Source organism: Electrona antarctica, assembly GCF_951216825.1.
Source record: "Electrona antarctica genome assembly, chromosome: 17".
In the NCBI taxonomy this organism is placed as follows: Eukaryota; Metazoa; Chordata; class Actinopteri; order Myctophiformes; family Myctophidae; genus Electrona; species Electrona antarctica.
This window is the reverse complement of record NC_136798.1, coordinates 19,174,310-19,194,505: the sequence shown is the minus strand read 5'-3', so window position 1 is coordinate 19,194,505 and position 20,196 is coordinate 19,174,310. Positions and strand designations below refer to the sequence as shown.

General features: G+C 41.7%; 1 protein-coding gene across 1 annotated transcript; it reads right to left on the bottom strand.

The window, feature by feature from the left end:
* Positions 1-3,370: 3,370 nt before the first annotated feature.
* On the bottom strand, positions 3,371-18,242 carry stx7l (syntaxin 7-like). The gene is made up of 11 exons (XM_079525763.1): positions 18,154-18,242; positions 15,461-15,509; positions 13,434-13,527; positions 13,201-13,270; positions 10,970-11,060; positions 9,644-9,781; positions 8,800-8,846; positions 8,159-8,249; positions 7,483-7,555; positions 7,196-7,278; positions 3,371-6,096 (listed from the first exon to the last, which is right to left on the bottom strand). Exons 3-11 carry the CDS (start codon positions 13,516-13,518, stop codon positions 6,004-6,006), a joined length of 771 nt encoding a protein of 256 aa, XP_079381889.1. The 5' UTR covers positions 13,519-13,527; positions 15,461-15,509; positions 18,154-18,242; the 3' UTR covers positions 3,371-6,003.
* Positions 18,243-20,196: the final 1,954 nt, after the last annotated feature.

The window sequence follows — 20,196 nt, the reverse complement described above, 5'->3', positions numbered from 1 at the left end:
GTTTCCGTTTCTACATAAGAAAATTATACAAAGAAGCTTTATTTATCCCAAAGCCAATTTGTTTATGGGCAACAAATACAAATCAAAACCATTCCTCCAGAGTAAATTCATATTTCTGTAAAATCCTCAGCGTTTATTTAACTTTTAGTGTAAAAAATAGATCCTAATTGGACCCTTGTATTTTTGGTCCATACTTATGTTGCTGTCCAGCAGTGCCCTCTGCTGGTGAACAAAAACTATTCAATTTCATCATTTTGACAGGGTAGACTAGTATGGAGTTTACCTTGGTGTGTCCAAAGCGGTACTCGTGGCAGCTTCTGTCCATGAACTGGCCCTCAGTAGATTTTGTACCTATTTTGTAAATAAGGTTCATGGTCATGTTGTGCACCTGTTGTTAATGGGTATACAGTATATGGCACTAGAAGTTTCTGAGCAGAAATCATTAATACCTTTGCATGAAGTCAGCGTAGGGGATTCTGCTGGGAAAGCCCTTTCTACAGATTCTGATATGTTCCCGCACACGTTACACCTCAGCTTGAGCCCTGGGGATGACCAGGAAGTTCTCCATCAGTCCTGTAGAGAAGTTGCTTCATTGTTATCAGACCTGTGCCCACCGGCCACCGAACGATGCAAGTTGGGAACCTTCAACCTAGTATGCAATACCCGTTGTCATAGCACCCGTATTAACCGTCTGTCTGTGTCCCTTTTGTGCCCATATATTGTACATATTCTACAGATGAGGGGACTTGGGCTCATTAGGTCCGACTAGCAGAGCCTGACCAGAGCTTTTGTGGCGGTTCTGGACAATCGTTAATCCGTTACGGATATCCTGTGTCTGTGTGCATGATCCATTAACTCCATCGTGGTGAACCAGCTCTGAGTCCAATTAGTGTGACTCCTGTCAGGTGTGACTGCATCAGCCACCAGCCATCCCATAATAGGTAACTGTTAAGTCACTCATTCTGATGTACTGCTGCCAAATTACACTAAACAATGCATTTGTTTGATTCATTTCAAATTGACATGTCTACCTGCATTTTGTAGGGTCAGTATTGCACATTGTACTTCAGTAAAAGATTATGGTCACAGTTCAATTATGATGAACATTCCCAGAAACCTTAAGCCTGGAACCCCTGGGGGTTCCTGTACCCTACCCTTTTCCTTTTTTTTGGGGCGGGTCTATAACCAAATGAGGGGTCCTTGACAGGAAGATGTTTGAGAACCACTGATCTGGCCCAACAGTACAGTATGCGTACAGTGAGCATATTGGACCAAATTTGCTGCTGGGGGGGGGGGGGGGGGGGGGAATGACAGCACTAACATCAACATGTCACGGTCACCTTCAGCCCTAGCCAGGAACATTCTCTGTTAGAATGACGTATTTGGAAACGCACAGCTCATTGCTTCATCGCTGCCAGATGTTTGCAGAGAGGAGAACTCATGGCAACCTGTCACTTTCTTCCTGTGTCTCCAGACTCGACTCTCCATCCTGTCTACTGCTCCCGTGGATCTGATGGTGGATCCAGAATGCCTCAGTGAGCTCAGACTTTCTTCAGATGACCAAATCTGCATCATCAATAGCCACTAGTGTCTACTTCTACTGTGCACAGCAGACCAACAGACCTACGTCCACCCCTCACCAGTCTCTCCACAGGCTACAAATTCTGCTCTCTGCCAAGGAGTGTATGACACCCGTTATCTGGCTTACAGTATTTATACTGTAGTATTGTTCTGTCCTTAACCCCTTAAACCGTATACTTCCCACAGGGGTCTATACTAGGGTCCTCCTTTTCCCTCTACACCAAATGTCTTTGCCAAAATTATCCCATCTACAAACTCAAGTTCGCAACGCGTCCTGAATGAGTTAACTTTGTAGATTGCAAATTCTTTCCCCCCCAGAATAGGGAGTCGGGACACTAGGGTTCATGTAGTTAAATCAATATTGCTTACTGTATCTCCTTTGTCCTCAACTGAACTTCAACCTACAGTATTCCCTGCCCTACTGAACAGCGGCACAACCCCATCCCTCACTAATTCACATGAGGTAAGAAAGAACAAGCAGATTTACCTTCCCATCTATTTACTCCCCCCACACTGTCTACATCCAACTTCTCCCATGCTATAAATCTCTCTAGCCCACCCAATCCTCCCTGCCTTTTCCCCCGTCTTTATCAGACTGCCCCCTGGCTAGCCTCCCCGGCTTAACACTTCCATCAGATAGGAAAACTCTGCTCACTGCTTTGCAGCAGTGCGTTACTTCCACCCCACAGCATTCCACCTTCCCGGTGATGTGGAGGAGTCCAACCCCATCTCTGTCCAAATAATGACGTGAACCAAATTCAACCACAGCTTAATCCCTCTCGCCCATAACACATCGCTTGGAAGGAAACCTCTGCTCTTCGCTTCACAGCAGTTTGTTACTCTGAGTCAGATAAGTGGAGCCAGCACAATGATCTCATCTCTGCCTCGCTGTCCAAATGTAAACGGTGAGAGGCGAGTGTCTGGCATTAGGCTCTGTAACCACTTGAGCCGCATGGCAACAATTGGAGATCTAGAAAGCTCTACGCGTCAGATCTATAAGCACCAGGTGTCAGATCTGAACGTGTTGTGAGCTTGTAGATTGGCTGTTCGATATATTCGGGGGAAGAATATAATGACATGCCCAAAATAGTAAGTGCTCAGTTCTCAAAGTGGGGTGCAGGGAGTTTTGAGAGTTTAGGCTACTGCCATTTACAGGCCTATATAGGAACACTAATGGATAGGAACACTAATGTAAGCACACAGGTGTGTGCGTGTGTTAAGACAGAAGTGTGCCAATGTGCAAGAAATAACAATACTCTTGCCTATTGTCAATATGTATGATTACATTAGATTATGTCTAACCTTTAGGGTTTAGACGGCACTAAACTCATTAAATTATGGGGGGAAAGAAGTCAGATGATTTGAACTAAGTGAATCAGGTCCTCCCACTTCAGGTTCCTGTCAGCTAATTCGTTTATTAAGAACACATTTAGGCAGCACAAATATTAATCACAAACATATGAAATCAAATAACAGTGGAAAAAATCAAAGCAAGTAATCTAAATTGTGAGTTTATATCACATGAAGTACTAGGTGGATGGCAAGCACCACAGCACTACAAATCACATTTAATGTATTTAGGTGACATTACATAACTACTCTCCTGCCCTCCTTTATAGTGTTCGGTGTGGCTCAACAGCTACTGTACACCGGCTGGAGCAAAACCATGCAAAACACGCAATTTGACCTTGTTCTGCAGTATTTACATATGACACATACTGTAGCAGTCCATTTATCATAGGAGTGTAAAGCCTGATTTACACTTGGTTGTGTAAATTACGAACATGGCGCTCAAATATAAATCGAGCATAAATCATAACTTCATTAATATAAAAGGCACTTCAGAGTAGGACTTCTCTGTCATTTTCAAACATACTGCTAACTACTACCTCTATTACATTTAGAAGAGATGGAATGTTGTATTATATTGCGGTTTCATTTAGATTTAGGAAGATGGCTGTAAATTATGCAACAATACCGTTCATAATCTCTATCAATGGTGAGACGATCCATATCCTCAACACCAGTTGACAAAGAATCAACAGTTACCATGTGAACAATAATAAAAGCCTGGGTACCGAGGCTAACAGTTACCTGACAACAACCAAGTAATGTGTTTGTGGAGCAAACATGGCTGGCACTGAGCTGAACGCTACAAGGTCAGTAACTTCATCTACTGCACAATCATAGTCTATATCCGATTTGAAGCTCTGTAGAAAATAAAACGTACAAATCAATTGATTAAAACTAGTCAACTAGAGTTAAAGCTGCAATCCATAATGGGGTGGTCTACCTGCTTTGCTACTGAGAAATGTACTGTATATTCTGAGGACCACTTCTGGTTGACAAGTGGTATTCAATGTATCCTCGGGCCAAATAGGCTTTCTTTGCATTAGCTCAGCAGCAGCAGGGGACCTGGATTCGATTCCCAGGTAGGGGGACGCGAAAGTTACGGACTGCAGCTTTAAGCATCCACTTTGGTTTCATAGCAAGACATTGAGTGTTTATCGTTTAGTACAGTGGTTTTCAACCCTTTTCATATAAAGGTACATTATTTATTCAGCATTTGAGCCACGGACCACCATTTGATGAGAATTAGCCTCTCAGACCCAAAACTAAAGAATATTGTGGTGTCGTTGGATAAGATTTTGTCCACAATTCCATGCTGTATTGATGTTGGTACCATTAGGAGAGATAACAGGCAAACGTTGATGAAAATAACAATTCTTCTACATTCTCTAATTGTGTAGACCTTGTAAATTAAGTGATGCAGATGTTTAACAATAATGTAACTATTGAGAGCGAAAAAATTAAACCAAATGGACCCGTACATTTGGTTTAATTTTACACTCTCAAGTGTTAAAAGATCTACAAGGGTCAATTTGGTTACCAACTCTCCATCATTTAGCTGGGGACCACCTGGAACCCCCTCAAGGACCCCTGGTTGAAAACCACTGGTTTAGTACAGTACATACTGTAGTACATACTGAGGAGTACAGTATGCAATACAATGAATAATACACATGTCAGACATTGCTCTGGGTCAGTGGTTTTCAACCAGTGGTCCAGGGACACCAATGGGCCTTGAGGGGGTTCCAGGTGTTCCCAGATAAATGATGGAGAGTTGGTAACCAAATGACCCCTTATAGATCTTCAACTCTTGAGCGTAAAATGAAACCAAATGGTCCCTCCCGGGTCCATTTGGTTTCATTTTACGCACTCAAGAGTTACATTATTGTTAAACATCTGCATTACTTCATTTATAAGAAGTCTACACAATTCAACGTTTGCCTGTTATCTCTTCTAATGGTACCAAAATCAATACAGAATTGTGGACAAAATCCAACTAGAGGCTAGATCTCATCAAATGGTGGTCTGTGGTCCAAATACCCAATAAATAATGGGCCTTGATATGAAAAAGGTTGAAAACCACTGCTCTGGGTTAAACATAAGCCCATTAATAGATCTTCTCTCCTTTTTTGTACAAAAGATTTCTGAGAAGAATGAATAGAGTACCAAAGTCCTGATGTCACTCCTTCGTCCCCTGGTAATTTCTCTATGGAGACTAAGATTGGGTTATCTTAGAATTGTGGTCGAAAAAAATAAACAAATGGTCTTGGCGATATTGTCAGGGAAGGTGGCTCTGTATCGTCTACGATAGAAAGTCACTCATGTTGATACAATCTGTTTCTGGTGAAAATGTTACTAATTTGTCAGCAGTAACAGTGTTTTCTCTGCATCAGTTGATGCGTCGTCATATCCATATGAGTCAAACGGGCGGGTTCAATGGTTTACTTTTGGAACACAGTTCTTATTTGATATTAACCAAGTCTATGAGGAGGGGGGACGTGACCCAGGTAGGATGTGTAAATTACGTCAGACTTCGGTGCTCTATAACAGTGGTTTTCAACCTTTTTCATATCAAGGTCCATTATTTATTCTGCATTTGAGCCACGGACCACCATTTGATGAGATTTAGCCTCTCGGTTCCAAAACTTATATTTTGTGGATACGATTGGATGGATACGATTGTCCACAATTCCATGCTGTATTGAAGTTGGTACCATTAGGAGAGATAGCAGGCAAACGATCAAACTAAGAATTCTTCTACGTTCTCTAATTGTGTAGACTTCTTGTAAGTTAAGTAATGCAGATGTTTAACAATAATTTAACTCTTGAGAATGTACAAACCAAATAGACCCATAAGGGTCCATTTGGTTTCATTTTACACTCTCAGGAATTAAAGACATATAAGGGTTAAATATCTAATTAGGGTCCATTTGGTTACCAACTCTCCATCATTTAGCTGGGAAACACCTGGAACCCCCTCAAATAGTACAGTCCACGGACCACTGGTTGAAAACCACTGCTATTATAATAATAATAATAATTTTGTGACGAGGAAGAGGAAGGAGGAGGTCTTCATTTGGTGGCTCCCCAGATGATGAGTCCTACAACAACACCAACCACAGCCAGTACGATGACCAATATGCAGATCTTCTTACGGGAACTTTGCTGGGAGAAACAACATCATCAATGAATTATTAAGTGTTGCCATAATAGTGTTCTTAGGATTCAGCCAGAACGTTGCCAGTGGTTGAAGGGTGTTTTGCATTAATATCAATTGATTACGGTTCACAACCGTGTCCTGTATGCACTCGTAACACTCTGGTTGCGGTGCGATGAAAAAAGAAAAGAAAAACTGAACGGAAATGAAATGAAAATTTAGCTGGCTTATGCCGTCTATGAGAACGCAGATTTGCGGCTCATTTCTCGAAACGATATGATCCTCGGTTACAAAATGTATGTTTTGAGTGAATTAAATAACAATAGAGGCATCCGTAAATCTGTCAAGTAATTAGTAACTAAAGTTGTCAACTTTGTGTCAAATAATTTTATTACAGTACAAAGTATAAGATTTACCTCTGAGATGTAGCAGTTGAAGGACATTGTTAAATACCCCACAATGCTACTTAACAAGGGTAATTGAATACATTTACTTAGTACACATTATACATTTACAACAGCCCAGCAATAAAAAAAAAACATGAGTGAGACCGAGTGGTCTACCTGCTTTGCTACTGAGAAATGTACAGTATATTCTGTATTGGACCCAGGTTCGATTCCCAGGTAGGAGGACACGAAAGTTATAGACTGCAGCTTTAAGCATCCACTTTGGTTTCATAGCAAGACATTGAGTGTTTATCGTTTAGTACAGCTCATACTGTAGTTCTACCCCTGAGGAGTACAGTATGCAATAAAATGTATAATACACATGTCAGACAAATGGATATTTCTGTCCTTCTGTCGCTGGGTATGGGCTGTTTGTCTCAGATTGGGTGGGAACAGCCCATATCACCTTCCATAGTATCAGCATATCACCTTCCCTCTCAGTTCTATTTACCTTCTTTATCGTCTTAATCCTTAAATAACGAGGCATGTTTACTAATAATTGGCTAAGAGATTACAGACTAAAGGGAGGGCGAGTGTTGTATGTTACATTCACACATTTACAAGTTTCCCAGTCTTCTCCCCTGTCCTCTCTTCCTATTTCAGTGTCTTTCACCCTCTTCTTGTCTCTCGTGCAAAACTATAATTATGTGATCTTTCTTACCTGGTAGCTTGCAGCCTGTGCCAGTTGCTGAGTAGCGGATTGCACCTTAATTTCAGCAGTCTCCACATTAGCTTCTATACTGTCTGCATGGCACAGGGAGTCAACCACATACAGTACATGTTAAGTTACATTAAGGGACACATACGGTACTAGGTGGTAGCAGTATATTATTATGCACAGTGAAGTTAGTTTAACTCTAGTTAGTTTTACACACTCGGTTAAAATAACAGTGAGAATGTTATTCAATGTGTTGTATTTGGAGCACTTGGACCGACGTATGTATTTACCAATAACATCTCCCTGCTCGTGGACCATCATGCCCAGGTCTTTGAAGATGTCGTTGATATCCGTGATGTCAGACTGAATAGAGAAACACAAAGCTTGATAAATTTTCGTTTTTTAAAGATTATTTTCAATGTGTACCGCCTTGGCGCCTTGCATGACAGACAGGAGAGAGCGTGGCAGAGACAGTGAATGTCATACAGTATGTAACATGACATGTCTTGAGTGCGAATAACGTAAACTGGTTGACCCAGCATGGCACCCTGAAGCTGATGGCTCTTGTTCTAGTTTAATCTGAACTAAATTGATCTGTCCCTTAAAACCCATGAACCATCTGGGAATATCATAATAGACAAAAAAAAGATAAGGGAGCATTTGCCATAACTAGCCTCTATCTACAATCTACATTGCAGAAGTGATTTGGTGTGTAGTGTAGAGGGAAAAAAGGAGGGGACCCAAATATAGACGCCTGCGGGACCCTGGTCGCCTGCTGGACCCTGGTCGACTAAAGTATATCAACGTATTTAATTGGAATAACACTGCCGTGCATTGGGACTATTGGTCGGCAGCATTAAATCTTTATATGGGGCAGTCCTTGTGACAATCAAAAATATCCCTCCATGCAGCTTTCAGATGTGCTGCTTCAGGTGTCTGATATTATCGTGAGTGGTATTTCTTTACCTCCAGTTGTCTAATGGAAGTCTCTCTCTCCTGGATCAGCATCAGGTCCTCTTCTGTGATGGCTTCACTCTGAGCCTGCATCTGTGAGTCACTGCAAGTACAAAACTGTAGCTGTATGATCAATGAATAACACAACAACCAATTTTAATGGGAATGGTCCTTTTTTATATATTATTATTATTTATTTATTTTATCTAGTAGAGGTGGTTTATTTCTGAGTCTTCTCCTGGAAGTCATTAGAATGCCCAACACATATGATGATAGACAGTACCATTCAGTCAATTATATTAGATGGAGCTTGAGCTACCAGTGTCCACCACCACGTGGTGGTCTATAATGAACTGGCCATGCTTGGGGGAAGACAGACAGGTTATCTTTGTCACTTCATTAGGGACTCCTGTGGGCTTGGGGACGGGAATGATAAATCGGAGGAGTAGAAGTCAGGTTAACTAAGGCGGTGAAGAAACTCCCCATGCCAAACATTGATGAAACTCGGCCATCAAACACGGTTGCTTCAGGCAGTGTAGTAGAATTCTCATCTTGTCACTAGTGCAGTCTAGTTCTAGTTGAAACTTTACATGCCATAATACTTTTGAGGTTCATGATGCAAATGCATAGTTGTAAAAAACGTAAATGATAACCTTTGTAGAAAAGACGCATTTCCAAAGGGATCTTCCGGCTGGTCTGTCTGTTGGTTAAAAGATTCCTGTCAGTTCAACAATTCTAATAACTCTTTAGTAAAAAATAATTAAAAAAAAACATAAAACAAGATTTTTAGCATATTTGTGTGCAATGGAACATATTTTGTCTTGATCCCTCTACAGTACATTTGTGAGTTTTGTTAGTTTGTACTTGCACATACCTAGCTTGGTTCTTGTCAATAGGAGTCAGCTGGCCAGGTTCTACTGAGAGCAGATACTGGCTACCTGACCCCATTAGTTTCTATTAACATTGGTACAGTATGACGCAGTGGCAGTGGAATGTGTCAGACGTAAGATTATCAAACTTTGCCTTCCCTTTTACTCCCTTTTTAGTTCAGCCAGCATATGTTAGACGAGTGAAGGCAGTATGGGTCTGCACCGAGATATCAACAGAACATGATCAAGGCAAATACAACAGTAGTGTGTACTGCAGTGCGATATGTGGAAATGAAATTACACACAGACAGTCTCCAGTCTCCACCTAGTGGTACCTTTAGTGCAGTCTCAGAAGGTAAATCAACTCAAATCCTAATAAATATTAATAGGTTGTACTGCTAATAAGCAATATAATCATTTAATTTAAATTAGAACTGTTGATTTCCAGAAGAAAATAAGGTCTCTGACGGCAATGACACAAAATCAATTTTCACAATAATACAGTAGTCCTCAGTGATGTGAAGATACTGTACACAATACATCCCCATGTTAATTTATACATTTATAACTCCAAGAGTCTCTCAGAGTTCAATGTAACATTCAGGAGTCAATATGACCGTCTACTCACCGATACCCTGGAGCTGGCTCGGACTCGGGCAACAAACTCTCTTTCTTTGTCGGCTGCCTGACGCTGGGTTCTCTGCAGGGTGTTCAGGGCACTGGAGAACTCATTCAACAGACGTTCTTTCTGGATCTTTCTCTGCCGCTAAAAGCACAAAAAAAAGAGAAAATGATCACCTATGAATGATGACATGCCCAAAATAGGGACACCAGGTGTAAAGTGGTAGTCAGGAAGGGAACTGACCCCCCCCCCCCCCATCTCTCTCCCCATTTCCTGTCAGCCTACTGTCTGTCCCTCTATAAAATAATAAAGGCGAAAGCCACAAAACATTTAAAAAAAAATGGAAGGGAACTGACTGACCATCATGACTAGTTTATCAGTTTCCCTGGCTTAGGGTTCTGCTACTAGATTAAGCGTTATGGTACCTATTCTGTCCTCACACTTGCTAGACAGATAGTGTACAACTCCAATAATAAAGACATTTCTTGAGAAGAGTAATCTTTACTGTAGATTTTTGGATTTTTGTAAGACTGTAAAACATAAACAAACAAAAACATGGTTTTCAGAAAAAACACTCAAATGAAAACATGAAAATATGAGATACAAACAAATGAACTGCTACACTAGTAACAGACACAGTAAGGTTACAAACAACATTCTGATATTTGTTCACTACTGAAAACATGTAAACTCCTGTAGGCTGTAGCTAACATGGCACATGGTAATTAGTTAGTTACAAAGTACCTAGATTGACATACACATTTCAGTTCAAACATTTTCTCAACTCATTTTCTTTAACAGTTTTACATAATCACATTTGAGTTTACTTACAGACATATCTACACCAAAACATAAAACGTTGGAGAGCTGTGGAGAACACTCTGCTGCATGCTTGCTTCTCAAATGGCAATGAGGGAATGAACTAAATTGCTTTCAGTTTCCCCCCCCACCGCCCCCCCCCCCCCCCCCCCTTTTCCCCTCACTGTATATGTTTCTTTTCCCTTTTTACCTCCATTATGATGAATTCCTGTTCTGTTCTTTGTCTATATAGAAGTGTCTATTTGTACGTCTCTAAATGTTTTGATGATTTGAACATGGTGGACCCTGTTGTAAACAAGTGTAATGCTTAATTGGGTCGTCCACTCACAGTTAACAGCCTTTGTATTGAGTTTGTGCTTGAAATGTACTGTAATTCTGCAAACTGTTAATACATTTTTCAATCAATCCCCTGACACACCTGGAATATACCATTTCAAAAAAGAGATGAAATAACACAAACCAATCACAAGGTGCATATGTCTAAACTAAAGAGGTCAGGGTCCAGAACAGTACCTGATCAGGGCCAACAGGCAATGTGCTGAACACCTTCATGAGTCGGTCTGTCTCCTTGGCGAGCTGGTTGCCTTGCTGCTGTTTCTGTTGTCTGGAAACCCAAAACCGACATGACACATAACAGAGAATCACTAACAGGATCGCATTTACAGTATGATGTTATTAAACAGACTGAAAGATCAACTGACAGGTTGATAGCTGGGAGATATTCACAGCCCTTTTACCTGCTTTGGTGTGCAGGCTCTACCTTTTTGAACTGAAGATAATTCACAGCCCCCCCAAAAATTATCATCACGATTTAGGCCGGGTATTCTAGCCTTTTCTATTGGTCCTTTTCGACTACAAAGGGAAACCCAGAAATGTCACCTACCTGAAACTTTCTATAACCTGTGAAGTTCTGTGATGGTTTTTTGTTTCCATTTAAATTATAACCAGAGCCTTTAAACAGTGAGTTGGGACCCATTTGTGGGTCACGGATAATATTTTATGGGTCACTAAATAGCTAATCTCTCAAGAACAGATTCTGAGCTGCGCTACCAAATCTGTCAGCAGCGCCATTCAGAACGTGTATACATTGTTGATAGCAGAGTAGGAGAGTAGTGACACGCTTTGATCTCTCCACAATGCGGGTGCCTATGGGCTATAGTTCCAAACAATGGAACTATTCCATTGAGATAGAACGAGCAGGCCTGGGCCGTGGCTCAGCGGTCCAGGCACCTTGGCTGGTAATCCAGTCTGGCAGTGTGCCGCGGGTTCGACTCCCGATCCCGACGGCCTTTACTGCATGTCTTCCCCCATCTCTCTCCCCATTTCCTGTCAGCCTACTGTCTGTCCCTCCATAAAAAAATATAAAATAAAGGCGAAAGCCACAAAAAAAACAAATTTAAAAAAAAAAAGAGATAGAACGAGCACTTCCGCATTCCATTGTTACACTTCCGCATTCCATTGTTACACTTCCGCATTCCATTGTTACAATGGGAGTCAACGCTAGTACCCTCTACTCAGTCTACTGTACTGTACTACTGGCACAACCGAAATCATCATATATACACTCTCTTACTATATTACTCTGGTTGATAGTGGGAATGAAAACACAGGCGCACCACAGGAAGGGCTGAGGGCCAACATCCTGGTATACACCAAGGTATATGGAAAGGAGGTAAGGTCACCAACGTCATTTTCGCTATAATGCAATTCCAGACGGCAGATTCGTCGCACCGTGTGAGCCAAACTACACCCGGAAGTTCGGTGGAATGCATTGGTGGTGTCAATGAGAGCCCAGTGACCAGCCCATGAACAAACACTATTTCTGAATGCCTGAGACCTTTTGTAAAGTAATCGCTTCTGGAAAATAACAGAAGACATATAATACATTGTCCGTTGTGTTGCTTTTCGATGTGTACACTGTGTAATTTTATAGAGGTATCTAAAGAGCACAAAATAGATAGCACCGTTTCCTGTCTGGCAGCCAAATCCTGCGATACCTCAGAGAGAGAAACGATACCTACTGCTGTTTAGATGCTCAGCTCAATAAAGTGATGTACTTACTGTGCACATCGTAAAGCAAGTGATTAGAAAACAACCTGTGATATGTCTTCTTTTATATTCCTGAACTGATTATATGACAAAGTCTCAATTGTTCAGAAATAATGTTTGTTCACGAGCTGGTTCAACCACACTGCCATGTATTCATGGAACGTCCGGTGTGAGATTTGCATCCCATGAAAGTGTCGTGGCGCGTTCCATGATGTCAGCGATGTCTCTTCTTTCTGTACACTTCCTTGTTATACACATTTCTATTGAGGCCTGCCCCCAGAGGCAAATTCAAAGGAAACAGCAGAGGGCGCTGTTTCTCCTTTTTATGCCGATACTGTACTACTGGCACACCCGAAATCATCATATATACACTTAATATGTGCGTGTGTGTTTGTGTGTGTGTTAGGTTGCGCACAGGTGGTGAAAAACAACCATGCTGTTTTCGTGCTCAGACCCACCCAGCCACCCACCCACACACATAGCTCCATAAGGGAGTGGTTGCACCACTCAAAAAAGAGAGAATTTTGCAACGCGTTGCGTTGTTTCCTTGTAGATCAGCTATTTTCACTAGTAGTTTGCGTCCCGAGGAGACATCAAATTTCACTGTTAGGTCTTGAGCTGAAAGGTTTGGGAACCACTGCAGTCTAACAGACTGACAGGCTGAATAGAGAGGATGACGAGGGATGGTAACTCACAGTGTCTGTCGCAGTTGGCTGGAGTCCTGCTCTGTTCCCAGCTGAGACACGCCTCTCTGTATCTCTGCCGCTGGTGAGATAGGTACATAGAAATATTTGGAATGTTTGTACAGATATACAATAAAATTGCTTGTGTGTGTGTGTGTGTGTGTGTGTGTGTGTGTGTGTGTGTGTGTGTGTGTGTGTGTGTGTGTGTGTGTGTGTGTGTGTGTGTGTGTGTGTGTGTGTATTACTCAGCAGTGTGATTTTCTGGATGTTGGAGCTGATGTTCTGAGCCAGAGCGCTGGGCTCCTCCTGAGTTCCAGCCTGGTAGGACATGGTGGATGCCTGGTGGAAAACACAGTGACCTTCAGTTAGTTGGCTACTTGTATATTTAGGGTTGTCCTGATCTGATCACGTGATCGGAAATGGGGGCCGATCACATCATTTTCAAAAGATAGGAATCGGATCTGGAACAAAAACAAAATCGGGACATCCCTAGTATCAATGTTAATATCCATATCATGATATTAGACTGGATATTGTCTGTGATTTTGGATATTGTACAATTGTGATATGGCATAAGACAAGTGTTCTATAAAAATATAAATATCGGATCGGGAAAAATCGCTATTGGCAGATACTCAACATCAAATAATCTGAATTGGATCTGGAGCAAAAAACGTGATCGGGGCATTCCTAGGCCTATTCATACTCCAATCGAATCCACTTTAGTGCTGTACACAAAAAATACAAAAAAACCTTTACACCTTATCACCTAAAACTGATCTCACACACATTTTTATATATATATATTTTTTTTATCCCACGATTTTGCAACCCATTTTTTCACCCAGTGTCAATTATCTAATGTAATCCTGGGCGCTACACTTCCTCTTCCTCTGTCTGACTGACCTCATGCTTCCTTCTATGCTTGAGGAGTCCAAGCTTTTCACCTGACAGGGGAGTTTCCCGGCTGGATGTAGCGTGTGGAAGGAACACGTTATTCCGACCAGGTCCTTTCCCCTCCATCAGGCGCCCCGGCTGGGCAGGGGGAGGTAGTTTAGAGACCAGGTTTACTGCATGTTTTTAGTGAGGGTAGTGGCCTAGTGGGTACCTACCCTAGAGGACACAGGGAGAACTTGCAAACTCCACACAGAAAGGCCCTGTCGCCAACCCCAGCTCGGGTATGCACTGATGACGCAGAGGAGAGAACACGCCCCCAGTGCCCCCAGCGCCCCCACTGGTCCAGTCCTACTTTAAGTGTGCGTATGCAGGGCTTGCGTGTGTGCGTAAACGCGCGTGAAAAGCCTGGTGTAGCTCGGGTGTCATGACAAAGTCGCATGATTAATTTATACAGAAGGTTTTGTAGATCTGCTATTTTAAGTGACACTGTCCTACGATAAATCAGGTTGGATTCTCTGAAATACAGTACGATTATTCTTAATTAAGTTAAATGTTTTTTGATTTAGTGATTTCTTTTGAAAACTGTTCCTTAGTAAATATGAAAGATACAAGCAGGCAGTAAGATATGACAGCAAGACAGTGTGAAACTACTGTAACAGTCATGGAACGTTACAATGCTATTTCTATTTATAATGCAAGGCATACAATTAGGCCTATGTATTATTACGCAGAGTATATTAAAGAAATCTGACATACAAATATGAAATAATTATGTACATTGATTCATCCACACCTATCATTATGCCATACATTTTCAATTTAAATTTAAATTTAAATCTTCCAAATTTCAAAACATTATTTTTCAGAATTTAAGCCAGACATTTATGAAAATGTCTGCGTATAGTATACTGCGATATATGCTATCACAGCAGAATACATATCTCTCTCACTCTCACACACACACACACACACATGCACACACACATCCTGCGGAGTGGTACAATGCGGAAATCATGCAACTGTATATTGACACAGCCTGGAGAGCACAGAATAGGTCACTGTGTTCTTATTCCTCCTATAGTAGTTTAGTCTAGGAGTTATAAGTCCTCATTGTGATTTTTGATCAATCTATATGTGGAGTTGTTGTAAAATACGTTAATTGTGCTTGCAGGTGCGATAAGAAAATGTCATATTATGAAAGTCGCAACTTGGAACTTCTCAGTCATCTGCTCGTTCACAAACTATTCCACGTTCTCAAAAAGTGTGACAACGTGGTGGTGGATGCCGATATAATTGCTGCCATTTGTACAACTGACAAAAATACCCTATAAATGTGTGGAACATGTATTGATGATAATAGCCCGTTTTGATTTACCTTTGGCGCAGCAGCTGCAGCAACAACAGCTAGACGACGTTTCCTGGTTCTGGACAAGGAGTATGTTGAAGAAGGAGAGGACCGACACTTAGTATGTCACGTGAAGAAGACCCAAATGTGATGATGGGAATAGTCATGGGGAGCCCAGGAGGTGGCGCTAGAGTCATAGTAATCATGGACATATATCTATGATAGTAATATATCTTGATTGATTGATTGATTGAAGAATTTATTAACAGTTTGCAGAATTACAGTACATTTCAAGCACAAACTCAATACAAAGGCTGTTAACTGTGAGTGGACGACCCAATTAAGCATTACACTTGTTTCCAACAGGGTCCACCATGTTCAAATCATCAAAACATTTAGAGACGTACAAATAGACACTTCTATAGACAGAACAGGAATTCATCAAAAAGGAGGTAAAAAGGGAAAAGAAATATATACAGTGAGGGGAAAAAAGGGGGGGGCGGGGGGGGGGGGGATTCAGATTTGACGGGGGCCAGTTTCGAATTGCAGCCATCCGTAGGTGCCCTTTGAGAGCGGTTTTGAAGGAGTCAAGGGATTCGCATGTCTTAATGACAGTTGGTAGGGCGTTCCACATTTTGGTGGCATAGGAGCGAAAAGAATTTAGTCCCTTGTTTGTGCCGAATCTGGGTTGTACATGGTTCGTTGCACTCCCTCTGGTGTTGTGGGTGTGGACTTCGTTAACATTAAGGAAGTATCTAGACAGGTACATGGGTATCTTGGTGGTGTATCGAATCTTGTGGACCAGACCCATTGCAAGTTGCTGTACTCTGTCGTCGACCCTAAGCCATTCCAGCCTGTCGAAGTGGGCAGGGGTGAGGTGGGTTCGGGGGGCTAGATCAAGTAGGAGCCTGACCAGTTTGTTTTGGGAAGTCTGGAGCCTGGTTTTAAGGGCCTTTGAGGTGCTGTGGTACCAGGAGGTGCATGCATAGTCAAAGAAACCCTGTACAAGGGCTCCTGTTAAGGTCTTCAAGGTGTTTTTGTTGACCAGTGAGGAGATCCTGTAGAGGAATCTTGTTCTATGGTTGACTTTTTTGATTACGTTGGTGGCCATTTTATCACCGGAAAGATTAGCCTCCAGGATGGAACCTAGGTAGGTAATTTCATCTTTACGTGTGATAACATTGTCACCCACTCTAACCAAGAAGCCATTTGCCTTGCTGAGATTACTAATAGAGCCAAAGAGAATGGATTCAGTTTTTCCCAGGTGTAAAGATAGTTTGTTATCAGCGAGCCAGGTGCAGATTCTACCGAGTTCAGAGCTGAGGGCATTTTCAACCTGCAGTTTGTCCCTGTCCGAGACCAGCAGTGCTGAGTCATCTGCGAACAGGAACAAGTTGCAGTCACAGGCTGAAGTCATGTCGTTTACATATATTAGGAACAGTAGAGGCCCTAGTATGCTTCCTTGTGGAACGCCACAGCTCACTGGGAGGGGGGGGGACAGTGTTCCGTTCACTTCCACCATCTGTTCTCTCCCCTCCAGGTAGGATTGCATCCAGCTCACTGATGTGCTATCGAAACCAATTGCTTTTAGCTTGTTAACCAGTATGGAGTGGTTCACGGTGTCAAAAGCCTTTTGGAGGTCCAGCATGACCATGCCGCAGTATTTGCCAGCGTCCACCTCTTGTTTGATGTGGTCGCTTAAATAGAGAAGGCATGTGTCAGTGGAGTGGGATGTTCTGAAGCCAGATTGGAACTCGTACAATAATTTGTTAGTGGCAAGATACTTTTCAACCTGTTCATAGACTATTTTTTCCATCACTTTCGAGATGGAACTAAGAATAGAAATAGGGCGGTAGTTGCCGGGGTCTAATTTACTCCCTTTCTTGTGCAAGGGGGTTACTTTGGCCAGTTTGAAATGTTGGGGGACCTGTCCCTGTTTGATGGAGAGGTTTACTATGTGGGTGATGATTGGAGCTATAGAGATGGCTGAGTCTCTGAGAAATTTGGAGGGAATGTTGTCATGGCCTGTGGCCTTGTGGGGTTGGAGGGCACTCAGTTTCTTAATTATCTCATCAGTTGTTACCATAACTAGTTTAAAATCGTCTTTGCAAACACCTAGGTTTTTGTAGAAGGTTGTAATGTGCTCTACACCAAAGAGCCCAGAGTGGGAGGGCAGTTTGTTAACCAGAGTTGTTGCTATGTTTGTAAAGAAGATATTCAAGTAGTTGGCCACATCAAGGTTGTCAGTGATGAGAGTGTTGTCAGATTTGATGTTTATGTTCGAAAATCTGGTTTTTAGTTTCTGACCATAGCTTAGTTGATTGTTTAGTAGCTTCCAGAGCTCATGAGGATTGTTTTTGTTTTTTGGTAACGATAACCTACTGTCACCCAGACCTCTTTCCGTTATTTCATGTGGTAATCGACTACGGCAAAGTCATATGTAGACAGTCGTGTAAAGTAAATAAGTACATTTACGTAAGTAGCTAGGCCTCGTACGTATAAGTATTATTTTGACTTGCATTAATTTGCACTTCATCTGCCCTAATCAATGAATCTGCCCTAATCAATACATCAATACATTTCGGTCATTTGACAGTAGTCGACTATACATGATTCTACAATGCGATGCATTGTGAGCTTTAAAACTTATAAGTACATTTTGATGCCATTACAATATTTATACTTTTACTCAAGTACATTTTGAATTCTGGACTTTTACTTACGTATTAAACGAAGTATTTATTTTCGTTTATTTATTATCGAGTCTGGCATTTGCATAACTTCAGGTGCTCTTTAGCTACATATGTTTAAATAGATTGTTTTCCTCTTTACTTTGCACACACAAAGATCAGAAAACATGTTATAACTTCCTGAACCAATTATTTGACAAACGACGGACGGAATCATTGCATTAATTTAATTCTCATCAAACGCTGGCTTCAGCTCCATGCCTCCCAGACAGTGCTTGAACGTCGTGATCTATATCTATCTGACCTCTCTTGTTCAATGTACTCCTTGGTTCATTCATGCGCCACACCCCCGTCCCCGTCACATGATGTCGCTTGCCAAAATTATCTAGCTGAGCTGTGTAACTGGTTATTGGTTGCCGTTGGCAATCATGTTGGCATTGGCAATGATGACAAGTGCCAATCACAGAATGACGGCAGTGGCACTGACCCCTATGCACTGACCTCGTTATGAAGAGTAAAGTTTAACATTTTTACCAAAGTTATAAACACCAACTATCACATTGTATTTATATTCACAGTGACAGTCCACTTTGACAGAAATAATGATGAAGGGATAATCCCCGGTTAAGGCACTTTGTGCTCCAAATTTGTTTACAGATAAATTACCTGGCTGGGGAACAGGAGGTCACTCACAGGATCAATTCCCAGTCTTGACAATGTTTCCTCAACATCTTGAAGAATCTTAACACATTCACATTTTGAATACTTTTTTAAAATACAAATCTTTCTTATGGCATTACATCTTTTCAGATATGGGGTCTGCCGTCAAATTCGTATCAATTTGAGAGTCCTTGACATGTTTGAGAACCACTTGCTTTCTAGAGGCAGGGCCGGTTCTAGCCATAAGCAATATAGGCAGTCGCTTAGGGCCACAACCACTGAGGGGGCCACATCACAGGGAGAAGATATATATATTTTGAATGTATCCCCTATCCCATACATGGGCTACTGGCGGCCTGGGGTCCACATGTGGCCCCCACCTTCACTTAATGCAGCCCGCTGGTTAATATCGGAATACTGATATAGGCTATTATTGATTTCAGCTGTTACAATTCCAAACATGCAAGCATGACCCGCTTTAATTACTTGCTTAATGACTAGTACTAGTCTTTTTTATGTCCAATGTTTTTGCATTTAAGTTCATAAAGTTAACATAAGAACAGAATGTATTTGAAATGAAATAAAAATGTAAATTTTCAGGATTCCAATTCAGAAATACCGGTAGCTAAAAATAATTCAGGATTCCAATTAAAATTTTGCAAAAATAGAAGATCTACGAGCTCAAAACACATCACAGTTTGAGTTTGTAGATCAACTATATGCATTGTGGCCCTCTGGAGTGAGTGTGAAATGTATAGTGGCCCTCTCCATCATAAAAGTTGCCCACCCCTGCCCTATCCAAAAACTAGTTATTATTTTAATATGCAATTAAATTAACAGAATCATTTTTATAATATGCCACATGCAGTTGAATGCAAGTTGCAAATTGCATTATGCAATACACCTGTGGCCCCACTGCCCACAGGTGAAATGGTTTGCAGTTGATTGCAGTTGGTTGATTGAATTGATGGCAATAGCACAGTAAAGATGATAATAATCTAATATGATGTGTGTATAGTTCTTTATATATCTAACCTCTTAAGAGAGTCCTTGACATGAACATGTTTGAGAACCACTTGCTTTCTAGAGCCTAGAGGAGAGGAGCAGACAATGGATCGAGTGTCAAGTCCCAGTCCCAGCAGTGTGTATGGGTGTCAGAGATCAGCTGCTGTGAATGGTATTTCCCCCACGGGACCAAATAGGTCTAATTATTAGGGTGTGGTAATAATAGAGGGGCGGCCGTGGCTCAGGGGTAGAGTTTCCGGATGGCAACCGCAAGGTCGCCAGTTCGAACCCGGGCTCCCCCAGAGTTAGTGTCGAAGTGTCCTTGAGCAAGACACTGAACCCCTAATTGCTCCTGATGTGCTGGTTGGTACCTTGCATGGTTTCCGCTGCCATCAGTGTATGAATGTGTGT

Excerpts from the sequence above, each read along its gene's own strand:
- stx7l (XM_079525763.1), bottom strand. The coding sequence starts at position 13,518 with ATGTCCTACCAGGCTGGAACTCAGGAGGAGCCCAGCGCTCTGGCTCAG. Across the intron at positions 8,250-8,799 it reads AATGCGTCTTTTCTACAAAG|TGACTCACAGATGCAGGCTC; the intron begins GTTATCATTTAC and ends TTGTACTTGCAG. Across the intron at positions 7,279-7,482 it reads CGAGCAGGGAGATGTTATTG|ACAGTATAGAAGCTAATGTG; the intron begins GTAAATACATAC and ends TGTGCCATGCAG.